Here is a 13,896-nt window from a genome sequence, read left to right on the forward strand (position 1 = left end):
ATTCTTAATAGCAACAAAAAGTTTTACTTGCCCTGCAAGTATAATATATTCTATCATAAGCAGTAGCGTCCAGAAGCATTATCCAGTGAGAATTGCATCTCTCTTCCAACATTCCCAGTAACTTGTTTTCTGTCATTTTCATACTTAGGTTCTATATATCTCTTAACTGCATTGGTTAATGCAGTAAAATAGCATCCTAAGTGGCTACTGCATTTACTGTTGTTGGATTTATTTGTTACCACATACATTATGTGGTTATGTTCTGATTAGAAGATGGCTTTGCCCTTCAATTGCAATAAAAACCAGGAAAAATACAAGTATTCTTACACAGAAGAAATCCATTCATCTTGGTTTCCTCTCTAGAAAGGAAAAGGAATCACCATAATTTTTCTGGAAAACAAAGTTCTAAGAATTAATATAATGCCCTTTATTTCAGTCTAGCAAACTTCTCAGCCCTAAGGTTCTTTTGCTTACATTTTTGCAAAGCTAAAGTACCTCATTGAGGTCAACAATGCAAAATGTGCACATCCACTTTTTCCTAATATTCTTGGTGTTAGATAAAAAGTGAATTTTTCAACATGCATATCTCTATGAATTTATTCAAAATACTAGGAATTATTTTGTCTGTTTTCATTAATTTGTTAAAAAATGCTTAACTAATACTTACTTTTAAAAAACCCGCAACGAATTCTAAACAATGGCACCAGTAAGGTTCCAGAAGAGTGTTTGTATTCAAGGTAATTTTGTAAATGTATTTATTAGTGATGGTCATAATAGTGACTATTCACAAATTTCAGTGGATAATTTACAAACAGAATGATGTGGTTACAGATTATAAGATCAGGGCATAAAATCAGGGCATGACCTGTGTTCCACTCATAAAGAAGTGATGAACAAGGAGTAGTTATGGTAATAATTTCACAAGTGACACTGGGTTTGCTTGTTTAAACTCCTAGACCAGCTACTAGAAATAAAGTACACATTTCCGGAAACCGTGATATATCCAAAGGCTGAAAACAACACATTCTTTAAAGCTACTGCTATAGTAAGAGCCTCTCTGGAAAATTTTATGTGCATGATAAGATTCTGAATTAGAGTTTAAAGCTTTATGAACAGACATGTATTCAAAATTTTAAGGAAACTGTTAAGTTTGAAATTGGGTATTCAAAGCTGTTGTTCCCATAAAAACATCTTCCGATAATCCTGTGAAAAATCCATCATTGCATATTTCCCTGAAAATGTGTCCCAGAATGAACTGCTAAGGGATGCTGCTTATTCTCTGATGACTGACTTACAAATTCTTTCCTTACTTATGTGGCAAGTTACATCTTTCCCAGGAGACTGAAAAATCCAATTTCCCTATAAAGAAATGTAGTTACTAGATATCTCAACTAACTTAGAAATACAAAATATCCATAACATCTGTCAAAATATCTAGATGTACTTGCATTCTTGTTGCCAATGTTTACTTTAAAGAGAAAATAATTATATTTGAAATGTTACTTTTTACTATAGTTTATCATTATTGCATTATAGACTGAAATACAGAGTATGTCCATTACAGTATGTATGTGCTTTCTTAGAAGTAGATAAATTATTTATATTGGCACTAACTGGTACTCCTCATAACATAACGAACTATTTTGGGGGAGGGTTAGACTGTTATGTTACAAGCTTAAAATGGTACAGTTTGTAGAAGTACTAAGATCAGATCAAGTGTAATTTTCCTTCCCATTACTCTACCTGATAGTAGATGCCACTTGAAGGAAAATCCCAATAGGGAGAGAAAAAAGAATTTGAGCAGAGTGTTAGACAAAGAAATTAATTACAAAGAAGTTAATTTGAAAAGAAGTCTTTTCCTTCTATGTGTAGAAATAATGCTATTATTGCCAGCACTTTAGGGTTTTAATAAATTCCATATTACCTATAGCACCAACACCACAGAAGATAAAGGCCAGACTTACTAACAGCCATATGAAGTTTGAAATATACAGTCTTTAAAATAGATTGAATAGTTTAAATTTCAAGTTTTTCATATTGTCTAGTAGAAGGTGGTGTTTCTTTCTCTATTAATATTCAGGCATCTTCAGCTATCAGTGAGAAAGCATTCAACAGAATAATGTTTTCATACAACCCTACATACTTTTTATCATAAGGGCTGTTTATGCTGCCTACAGCATTACCTACTAGTACAGCTGCTGCAAGGCAGATTACACGATACCAGTCACTGGAAAGAAAAATGTGATTTTTTACCATGGTTAAAAAAGAGCTTTTGGAAAAACAATCACTTCAGTAGGACTCCCATCTGCATTCAAGGCAGCGCATATATTAGCATAGCTCTATCATGTGGGTGAACTTGCGAAGGAGTAAATGATTTGTGGTGGGAAGCATCCCTGAGAGTTACTGTCCTTGGAAAGTTCTGCCAGGGGCTGTCAGAAATAGATATGAAACACAATGTCCGTTTGGATGACAGGACAAAAAATTTGGAAGACACTTTCCAAACACAACAAAGGGGTTTGGTTTATTGTTTCAGCTGAGAGATGAGCCTTTATTTATCAAATGTCATTTTTCAGAATAGAACAAGTTCCTAGACCATTTCAGAGGTTTACTTTTCACAAATGGAGCCAATGTGCTTAGGGGCGTTGCTGTGTGCAGAGTAGCCTACTTACACATAGTGTTGCTGCATGCAGCTGAATTATTATTATTTTAATCTGGTAGAATTTTTAAAATAAATTTCAACTTTGCATATCTTTTGCATTCATTCTGTGGGGCATGCTGATTTATTGTGGCACATCAGAGATCCCAGGCTGCCTTCTCCATGAAAGAAATGTGGACTGTGGATTTGAACAGCTAATATTTAGCATACTGCCTGGCCTTACAGCAGCCTGTCTATTTCTTTCTCACTGAGGCATCACTTCCTTGACGAGTCCATCCCTAACTAGACTGTCTCAAGGCCCTGAAGCTGCATGGAGATGTATCTGTTAATATTACTTGTCAAGTGGAGAGCTACTGAAGTAAGAGTTGGTGATGAGATAAGGGAGCCTGTAGACTGAAAGCTTCCTGGGCACCAGGCTGGGGTTCTTGGCTTAAGGTTCTTCCAAAAGCCATGCTTTGTGCATCTTGACAAGCTTTGCAAGAAACACAACTGTGGGTAAAAGTAGCAGAAGCATCATTGTCCTTGAGGGAATGTCTATGCATGGAAATTTGCTTGCAAAATTTTGTACTGAAACCTTAATACAAGTTATACTTGTATAGCTCCCATAGGGATGATTTTGCTCTGGAAGCAGAGCATACCGCAGGGCTGGGTGTAACTACAGTGCTGTAGCTTTGCTGATACTGTTCTGATAGTGCACTTCTACATACTGATGCACAATTAGAAGCTCAACTTCCACTGATACTTAGATGCTTGTGACCTGTTGGCATGAATGAAATTCAGTAGCCTAAATTACTACCATTGGAAATGAGATGGAGGCTTCTAGGACATTAAAACCTTTCTGAATACGTGGATTTTAGTATACATTATTTTCTAAAGAAATAGTATGAAACATTTCCTTACGTATTTCCCCTACTTGTCTAAACAGAATCAGCCCAAAAAACCCTGAAATTCAGCTAACTGTTGTCTTAAAGGACAACAGTACTTAGAGAGATTTTAAAGAGAATTAAAGAAGAGACAAGTATGGTCTTTGATTGTATTGTTCTTGGCCTTCTCTAAATTTCCTGCAGATGGGAAACACTTAATACTTGATCAGCTGACCTTAAAAGGACAGTTTGTTCAATGTCAAATTAATTCCATGGAGGAACTGGAAGTCTAGAAGATGGGCCATTTGAGGAATTTTTGTTGTTGTTTGATCAGTTTCAAAACAAACACAGGAGGAAAAAATAGCTATATGCAAAAAGGGTCAATTTCTAATTGGTTTTATATCAATAAAAGTTGCATCATTTACAATAATCTGGATACACATCAACTGAGTTGTGACTCTGGTCCAAAGGCTTCATGAAAATATTATTAGGAAACCCCAAAAATTAGGTCCGCCTAGGAATACAGTAAACTTCTTTGCTATGTTCTGTATTTTGGCAACAGCTACATACACAGAATCCACATTAAAGTCAGTGTTGCTAATACCCTATTAGTGTGCTATTCTGCTGAGTTATACCAGCTTTCCCTGATTTTCCTCTGCCTTTTAAGACTTATCTCCTATTGATGCTGTATTAATGTTTAATAATTAGATTATGAAGGTATACTATAAAATCTTGTATTTTGAGTAAGCATTAAATTTCATAGTTGCTCTTCAAATTATCATATTGTCCTGGAGTGGAATGAATGTAAGACTGGGCATCAAGTTCTACTTTATTCTAGGTTTAAACCTGCAGTAGTAGTACTCCAAGTGCCTACTTATCAGAAATTAAGCTTCAAGGCCAATGTTTTTATTTACTTTCACTGGATATTCCCATTCCTACATTTTAGCTTCATTCTTTGGCAGATTACAAACTGGCAGATTTCTGAAGAAATATGTGGCTTTGAAGTAATTTTTTACACTTCCATTGACCTCTCAAGTGCAAAAATCTCCTTGAAAGGCTTCAGAACACAGCATATAACATTTCTTCATATATACAAAATTCCAACCCCTCCAAATATGAATACCTCCCCAGAAAATAAGGATGTTTTGATAAAAAGCCTTTTTAATAGTTGTGTGGCTACATTGGCTTTGTTAGGAACATACAAAACACAAAAGGTTAGGAGCTGCAGTCAAAGACAGCAGTAGGAACAATTCATGACACGGAGTTGTTACTATGGGAAGAAACTTAAGTGCAATGTTTAAAGCATAAACACTGCTTAATTTCTAGCAAGAAAAAAGCTAAGGAAGCATCAAATTAGTGGATAAAGTCAAGACCAAAGATATGACAAAGAATAAATATGCATTTTATCTTTCCTGATGTGTACTAAAGAAAGGCTTTATAACATTATTATCTATCACTGCAACTTCTATGGCCAGGGTATTGAGCCTGCTCCTCATCTTTGAGACATTTGTCTTTAAGACAGGTTGTGTTTTGTTTTGTTTTGGTTAGCTTTTTCTTTAAAAACTTATTTCTATAGCCCTAAATGATGCTGTGGAAGGACACTGGCAGAATTTGAGTAAAGTTCCATTTGCATAAACAGTTTCTTTACAATTTTTTTCTTTTAGGGAGAGCAAGGCCCTTTAGGTCCCTATGGTCCTCCAGGACTCCCTGGTGTTGGAGAGCCAGGACCCAAGGTAATTCTCAGTAATATGTCTGTTAAAGTGCTAACTGTGGGCATTTATTTTTTTGATAAAAGTTCTCATCTGCTGTTTTATCAAACTCAAACTCTTATCATCTAAGTAAGTGTAAAACTGGTACAATATTGTCAGGGGTTTTGCTCAAGGTTTTATTATGATCCCGTCGATATAATAGAAGTCAGAAATAATGCCATTTGTAAATGGGGGTTAAATATGTGAGATCATTTTCATGTACTAGCAGATGCTTGCACTAATGAGTAAATCATACTTCAAGGCATAGAAATACATCCCAGTCACTGTGATACACAGTCAAGTGACAGATTTGCCCTGTTATTTCTTCATTAGAGAACTATAAAATTCTCTCTCTTATGCAACATTTAATTCCTCCATCTTATTTTATTGCAAAAGACTAGAAGGTGGAATCCAGTTTTCTTAACTTGGAAAAATCATGTCTGCCTATGCTGGCCAGCCACACCTCCTTTTAGGAAACTGCAAAAGCATTGACATAGGAAGCATTGCTGCTTAGTTTATGAGAGTTTTGTCAGAGAGCTACAGCTCAGACTCAAACAAGAAATATAAATTGGGCAGAACTATATCTCGTCCTAGTTATTCTGGCTGCTAAGTCTTTGGTGTTGCTTTATGCCATTATTTTCCCTATTTTTTGGTGCCAAGTGCCATTGTCTAAAATGCCTGCACTTTTTTTTTTCTTTTACTGCTCTAATTTGTACTTTAATTGATCTCTTGCATATTTTCTGTGCAGTGGGGAAGACCCTGGTGCACAGAGGGGATCTATATAGCTCAGAAACTAGTAATTTGACATGTAAAAAGAACAACACTGGGTCATTCCTGAAGGGAAAATAGTTTCTGGAGAAGTAATGTCACTCCCAGTTTCTGTACTACTCTGGGGAGAGATAAAATTCCTCTGTGCTCTTATTCTTGAAGCATATTCCTCAGTAAACAGGAGGAAATGTGAAGATTATAACACCTTATAAATAGAGGATACAGAAACTATGCAGTTCCAGGAGTTCCCATGCAGTCCCATATTCCACTGAAAGCAGGCTTCAATTCAATCCGAGTGCCTAGATAGAGGCTACAGTGAAGATCCCTCACACCTGAGCATTTCTGCTTCAATGGGTTGTACTGCAACGAAATTTAACCTGACTTTGCTCCTTCATCCCTGTCGTCTCTCACGTTCTGCACTTTTAAGCAGTTATCCCTATGCAAAGTGATAACACCCCTTTGCTGTTGGCATGAGGGCTGGAATGTGATCTAGTGATGCAAGTGTTAATCAAAAGGTACTTTGAAATGTTTCAAAATTATTATTCAGGGTTTTTTTACATCAGAATATGTTACACATTTGATTTCAGACCTTTCTGGTGACATCATTAAGTCATATATATGTGAATGTTATGCCTTTCAAAAGCATAGGGTTGAATTATGACTGAACTTTCTAATATTCTTTTTCACAAGGGTGCTCAAGGTCAAGAAGGTAAAATCGGATTCCCAGGACCTCCTGGAATTGGTGTGCCAGGATTACCTGTAAGTCAGTGATGTATGCATTGGAAGTGGGAATATAATGAAACAAGTCTTAGTGAGTGTAATTAATTGACATCAGCTATATTGGCTACTGATTCCATAAACCACCTTGTACCTAGTCTGGAGCAGCAGAAGTGTGTTTGTCTACGCCAGCCCAGTATTGCAGCAGTAATTGCATGTGACTTGCCCAAGCAGGAGAAAAAGCCATGGCCAAACAAGTTTCAGGGAAATAAAAAATTGTTTGGTCCATGTGAGAAGGATTTCAGTATCCAGTTTTCAGAAAGACATGGAGTTGTATATAAATAACTGTACCGCTACTTCTTTGAGTTGAGGATAATCTTTAAAAATTGTCTAAAACCACATTTTAAGAAGAAAAAAATCCAAGAGCTGAGACATTCCTCACTCCTGTGTGTAATCTGGATTGCATCAAAGACCCTAATTATATGCTTGTATCTTTATCTTCTGAATGACAGAACTTTAGCAAGCTTTTTGTAACATTGAGTTAGTGGTCACTGGCTGTTTTTTCTTCCTGAAATGTATGAAATGTATAGTTTTCTTGTGTATTTCATTAAAAAAAAAGAGATTGTTAATTAGGAAACCACAAATGTGGATGAGTGTTAGATTCATCCTAACAGTATTTTTGAAAGTCACTTTGTGGTTGTCAAAGATTATTTTTCTCACCAAAAATGCAGAAATGTTTTGCTTAATCAAGATCATCCTTAAAACCTCTTTATTAGCTTTAAATAACGAAAGATAGTTGAATTTTATGGAAGAACAGAAAGTATTACAAGAATAATTAGTTCTGTACTTGTTTAAAACAAGATCGACATTCCCTAAATTTGTATGTTTAACCTGCCATTTTGTATGAAAAAAAAACCCTATGTTCAAATTAGTGATTTTCATTATTAAAATAATGAAATTATAGGGAATATATTTCACAGTGGTAAATGTATTTATTATAAATTAATCTACAGGTTCGTTTGAGTTTTAAGGGTACAATCTTTAGACATTAATTATATAATTCATACCATTTCAGCATTAGCTTATTTTAATCTAAATCCTATAGTTAAGGGTTGTTACGCTTCATTTTAATTGCCTGGGCTCAGCCAGCTGTTACAGAAGCATTTTTACTTACTAATGTCATAAGAGTTGCAAGAACCTACACTAGCAAGTTAGACAAAATGTCAATAAAAAATTGAATTGCTGATATAGTCTGAATATATTTTTCTTTTCTTATAGGGACCACCTGGTCCTGACGGTCCGCCAGGTGAGAAAGGTCTACCAGGAGAGGGCATTCAGGGCCAAAAGGTACTTTTAACAATTTGAGCCAAATTTGCAGTAACGTCTAAGTTACTTAAGATCACTGATCATTCCACTGGTATGTCAGTTGATGGACCTTGGTCTTCTGAATCACTGTGATCTTGGAATATCCGAGTTCAGAAACTCTATCAAGATAATTACAAAAATGTTGCACAGTTCTTCTAAGAGTAGTAACTATGATTCCCTTACTTATATGTTTAATAAGATACCTTATTTTGGTAGGATTAATGAGATAAATTGTCTTCTGTAAGGCTACTTAGCTGTTTATGTTCTATATTGGAAGAAAAGTTTTGGGAACTGTTTTCATTCTGTCTTCCCACTTTGGGAAACTACAGGATGGGTTGTATGAGTCTCTATGGACAGTTAGCTCATGAAGGGCACTTGCTAGGTTAATATATGTGAACATTCCTTTTTTTTTAAAAAAAAGTAAGTACAAACAAGCAATGATTTATGATTTAATCACAACTGGGATTGTCATCAAACTGTATCCCTCTTCTTTAGTGGCTTCAAGATTCTCTAGAGTCAAACTTCTAAGCAAAGAAGATTTTTCTTCCTTTCATGGAAAAGATGTTAGTTGTGTCCTTGCACCAGCTTCTGAACTGCTCTCTGACTCATGAACATACTATCACATTTTCAGAATGTATCTTCCTTCTTCCTTATATTTCACTTTCTCCTTTTGAAGTCTCATGTTCAACAACACAATAAGTGCAGGTGAAGCATGTGAATTGTAACTGAATCGCTTTTCTCCAACACTGATAATTCCATTGACTATTTTTCTTGTTTATTTGTGAAGGAATATTTTTTAACTCATTATCCACATTTTGATGACCAGTTTGTCTGGGATGGTGTTCTTTATATATTCCCAAATATAGTTACAAAACTGTCCTATATTTCTAGGGTGAAAAAGGCTCTAAAGGTGCAGCTGGTCCTCCTGGACTGCAAGGACAACAAATCAAAGGTGACAAGGTGAGGCATATTTTTGTAATCATATCTATAGTTAATTATATTTATAGTTAAATTAATGCTGAATTAGTCACACAATATCACAACAGTATAAAGGTATGTTTTACCTGGGATCTGAGGAACTGTGCTACACCACTCTATGTGACTCCATAGGCTGCAATCTATACAAGTAGCTGAGCCTGTTAATGTTGACTGAGAGCACTAAGAACTGTATGCTATTCATCTGGGAGTATCAGGGAAAAAACAGACTTTTTTCCTCCTAAATTTATTTCAGAAATATTATATTTAAAATATTTTAAATTTTATTTAAATATTTTTTAAAATGTAGAAACCTCTTTGAGTCATCTAATCTAATGGACCTGGAACAGACAAGGGAACACTCTGGCTTTTGAAATTTGTTGGCTTTTTGGTGCCCAGTCCCCCAAAGATGGGTCCAGAACAATTTGAATTCCCTTGGCCTGATTAAATTCCAGCCTGTACCTTGTGCATCTCCATAGAGTGGCTGAAGCAACATGCTCAGATGTCCTATACAGCAGAGGCAGTGACTCCAGATCTTCCTTCTCATGATTTAGTGCCATAGCCCTTCTCCTAATGCCAGTTGTCCCTTCCTGTCCCCATGAATCCTGCTGTCCTCATTGCCCGAGGACAGCACTCCCAACTAAAGTTCTTGACAGCTTAGCAGGGAGAGCTTCTCAGATGTGGGAAGTTTAACTTGAATTTATTCATCTCACTGTCTGGTCAAATGGCCCTCCAAAGTCTTCAGAGTAGCCTGGGTGATGTGGTGTGGTCTGATTTGGCATGTCTGTGAGAGATATGCTTGCTGAGCACCTGCCAGACCATCTTGCTCAAGGTCTTAATTAGAGGAAAAAATGGTTATCTGCATAGGATAATTGGTTATCTGCATAGGAATGAGTCATCTTATTACCTTAGGAAAAATGCAGCAATGGCCAGGACAGTAAGCATTTGGGACCGTTTCAGTAAATAAGTGTTTCTGGCATAAGTGAAACTAGTTGTTTTTTTTTCCTAGGGACTGGTGTCACACATCCTTGACACCTTCATGGGTCTGTGCCACATCCAATACCCACATGACCTCCTCATATTCCTCTATTCCCATAATTCCCTCTGCCATAATTCCTCTATTCCCTCCCCAAGTGCTGTACAATACCATTGCAATACCACATGACAAAGATTTTTCAGAAATCCTCTCTAGCTGTTCTGTTTACACTTGCAAGTTTTTCTTCTGAGTGTTGTGCAAGAAACTGTGTTTATTTCTGTACAATAAGATCTTTAAAATTAATCTCAATATCTAAAGATAAGATATGGATTCTTCTAATAACAAAATTACAGCTGTGATCATCTGATGTTATAAATGAGATAGAGTTTGTAGGTAGGAAGGGATATTATTTTTATTAGATCAGTTGCCATAGGCAGACTTTCAGGTATTCAAAACACATTTAATTCAAATAGAAGAAGCAAGTTTCAAGATAATACAGCTTGAGGACTGTTGCTCTGTGTTGTTTAACTATGTTAATCAGCTAGCATGGATTGTTGCGATTTAGGTCTCAGAAATTACTTTTTGTGTAGGGTGAACAAGGCCAAGTAGGACCACAGGGCCCAGAAGGACCACCAGGAATAGGCAATCCAGGAAGCCAGGTAAGTCTACATTTTGAACATGTAATGAACATTTACATGTAGGTTTGATTTTATACTTTATCAGAGCTCTAATTTTGATATGAAGACATTAAAAATCTCACAGTGATTTTTCATTTTAAAGTTATCAGACTAGTCTTTAGGCAAAACTTGTAAATGTGATTCCAACTGATTCGAGTGATCAGACAAACAGAAATTTGGTCTAATCTGCATAATAATTTGCACAGGAGATAAATCAGATGCATTGCTTGGATGATAACATACTATAGATAAGAGTTTTAGAAGGTAAGAATCCACCATTTCTGAATTTCAAGCTCTTTGAAGCTTGTACACAGCCTTTAGCAGTTGGATACAGAAAAACTGAAACATCCCAAAAGATATTTTTGGTTTTGGGTTTTTTGGAAAGAAGGTAAGAGTTCATGCTTCCATCATACTATCCCAGTGAATCAGGCCTTAGATGCAGATACTGAGGCACTTCCCATTTGTTTTCTCCCCAAACAGTAATTGTCATTACGCTTGGATACATCAGTGAAATCCACAGTATAGTGACAAAGGAAATATTAAATAATGATGTCAAAACTAAGCCTTAGGACAGGCAAACAAATAGTTTTAAAGATGTGAAAATCATCATTAACTGAAAGATGGACACATGGTGATGTTCAGATGTGGAAGAGTGTAATGCACTAACTCATTTATTTTGCTTTGTAGGGTATACAGGGTCCACAAGGAATCCCTGGGGCAAAAGGATCTAAAGGTTTTGGTCTGCCAGGCCCAAAGGTAATGATTCAGACATTGTCTTTTTAAAATAGCACCAGCAAGAAACAACAAGCAACATGTCTTTGGCAGGCTTTTCAAGAGTGTGTTTGATGAGATGAAGATGCAGCTCTTCATTGTAGATAGCAATTCATTTTTCACTCTTTGAAGGAAAACCATACATGTTATCAAGGTGTTGCCCAAATGGAGTATATGGCTTCTGCTTAGCATCAGCCCTTAACCTTTGCAAATGTAGATTTTAGGTTCTAAACATGAACTTATAAACAAAGTATCTTTCAGACATGTTTACATCAAATTAGTTTGGTGCCACTTACACATTGTGTTCAAGTAAAGCAATACACCAAACCACTTAGCTGTAAGCCAGCAATGGTTCTGGGACTTAAGGATTGTCCCACCATGCCTTCAGCCTCTCCTTTGACCTTCCATGGCCATCATGAGAAAGAACCAAAACCAAAGATAGAAACACTAGGAGAGCAAAAGGAGCTTAAGTTTACTTAGTAGCTGACACTGCACCACAGAAGGAGGGAAAGTAGGGAAAGAACAGGAAAGTGAGGTGAACAATTACTGCTGTCAAAGCCCAAGCCTCTAGCGATACAGGATCAGATGAGCACCGTAAGAGGAGAAAAAAGGAATTGCTGAAATACTAAGGAGAGCAAGTGGAATGAACTGATGAACTGTAAAGAAGTGTGCTTTGTAATCACCTCGGTTTACAAAAAGAAGACATTAGTCACTATAGCAAAAGCAGGAAGAAATACAGTCATTTTCTTCTGGGCATTTCTTTGGCATGTAAGTAGCAGGTACAGCAGCAATGATTAATGTGGGGAAAAACAGATAGCTGTGAAACATGTTATGTATGAGGAAAATTTTCCTACTGTGAAAAAGTATTTTAAAAATCGAAATAGAAAAATGGAATTCCAATTTCTTTAACTGGTTTAGAACTATTTAGGAAGGAAGAATCATGAGAGTAAAACTTTCTCTTAAGCAGAAGTTCTGATTTTTCTTTATTTGGACTCACTTTTCATTCAATGACCAAAGAGTTTTTGATATAGTGGTATACAGTTAAAAAAAAGAAAAAAAAAGTACTAAAAAGGAGAACATTGTAATTATTCACTTAGACTTTCTGCTCACTGCAAGGTTATATAAAATATATGCAGTCCTGCTAGTTACTGGGGTTTTTAAAGAACAGAAATTTCCAGTTGAAAACTGCTTGGCTGAAAACTTGATCACCTAGAATCACAGAGTGTCTCAAGTTGGAAGGGACCCATAAGGATCATCAAGTCCACTTCCATGTGTAAAGCAGTTAGTGAAATAGCGCAAGTAGTGAATGAAGCTAAATTGTGTTCCTCTGTTAAACAAAAGACTTTTTGTTACTAGGGTCAACAAGGTGAGCGTGGACAAAAAGGAGAACCAGGACTTCCAGGAATTGGCTCACGAGGATCTAAAGTGAGCCTGTTTTTATTTTTAACCGCTCCTTACAGGGTCTTCTAATTCTCTCACTAGTTCATAAACTAAGTGAAGATTTTTTGGTATAAATTTACTATGAACAAAATGAGAAGGAATTTCAGTGACAGTTATTCTTCACAGTTTTAGCTTTTAATCTCAAAATGCTGCACTAGAGCTCCCACCCCTTCTTCTAAAATCATTACTGCAACCATAACTGGAACAGAGTTTTCCCCCATCTTTTCTAAGCTGCTGAGGTATTTCCAAGCCTTTTAGAAATGTTCCTCTGCAATAATTTGAACAAAAAGCAGTCTGTGTACTTGTGGTCATACTGCCTGCATGTTAGAAGAGCTGTTAAACCTTAAAGCTTTGAACTCAGCTGCCATTTTGAAGACTATATACCATGTCCTTATTGATTTAAGTAGGGCTCCAAAAATCTTGTGTAAGATGACACAGACATCTTGGTTTTGGTGATTTTTCCAAGGATCTTGGAAGAAGTGCTTGGCAGAACTAGTTCCTATGGATAGTTTCAACTCTTTGTGGCAAGGCTTAAAATTAATGCCTAGACCAGTTTGTACTACCAGCAAGGTGTTAGTCTCCAGTCAGCAGCTCCATTCAGGCATTTTTGGGTGACCATTTCTTAAGACCCAGATATTTGAATTCCCAAGTAAATTACATTTATATCATATTTTTCTTGTGCACAGAATAACAAACAGCATTCAATCATGTTTTACTCACTGAATAAATGTAAATTTATTTAATACGAAACCAAGATTTAAGAAGTAGGTGGGGAGCTTGGAAAGAAATTTAAAATAATATTATTTTAGATTGTATGAGTAGAAAACAGTACTGGCTCTATAGAATATTTAACTTACTGGGAATAATGACTTTTGAGCAAAAATATTGCATATCATTGGTTAATATCTTAACACACTATTGGATCCATTTTACAGAATAA

The 13,896-nt window shown here is 36.1% G+C and overlaps 1 protein-coding gene across 2 annotated transcripts in view; it reads left to right on the plus strand.

The window, feature by feature from the left end:
* Positions 1 to 13,896, plus strand: part of COL28A1 (collagen type XXVIII alpha 1 chain) — a 67,940-nt gene that overhangs the window by 16,464 nt on the left and 37,580 nt on the right. For both annotated transcript variants that reach the window (XM_026842785.1, XM_026842787.1), the window contains exons 12-18: positions 5,184 to 5,252; positions 6,726 to 6,794; positions 8,031 to 8,099; positions 9,009 to 9,077; positions 10,659 to 10,727; positions 11,433 to 11,501; positions 12,873 to 12,941. In XM_026842785.1, coding sequence (XP_026698586.1) covers positions 5,184 to 5,252; positions 6,726 to 6,794; positions 8,031 to 8,099; positions 9,009 to 9,077; positions 10,659 to 10,727; positions 11,433 to 11,501; positions 12,873 to 12,941 — 483 coding nt within the window. The remainder of the gene's footprint in view (positions 1 to 5,183; positions 5,253 to 6,725; positions 6,795 to 8,030; positions 8,100 to 9,008; positions 9,078 to 10,658; positions 10,728 to 11,432; positions 11,502 to 12,872; positions 12,942 to 13,896) is intronic.

The sequence above is a fragment of the Athene cunicularia genome (genome assembly GCF_003259725.1).
Source record: "Athene cunicularia isolate RWA chromosome 2 unlocalized genomic scaffold, athCun1 chr2_part1, whole genome shotgun sequence".
Taxonomy (NCBI): domain Eukaryota; kingdom Metazoa; phylum Chordata; class Aves; order Strigiformes; family Strigidae; genus Athene; species Athene cunicularia.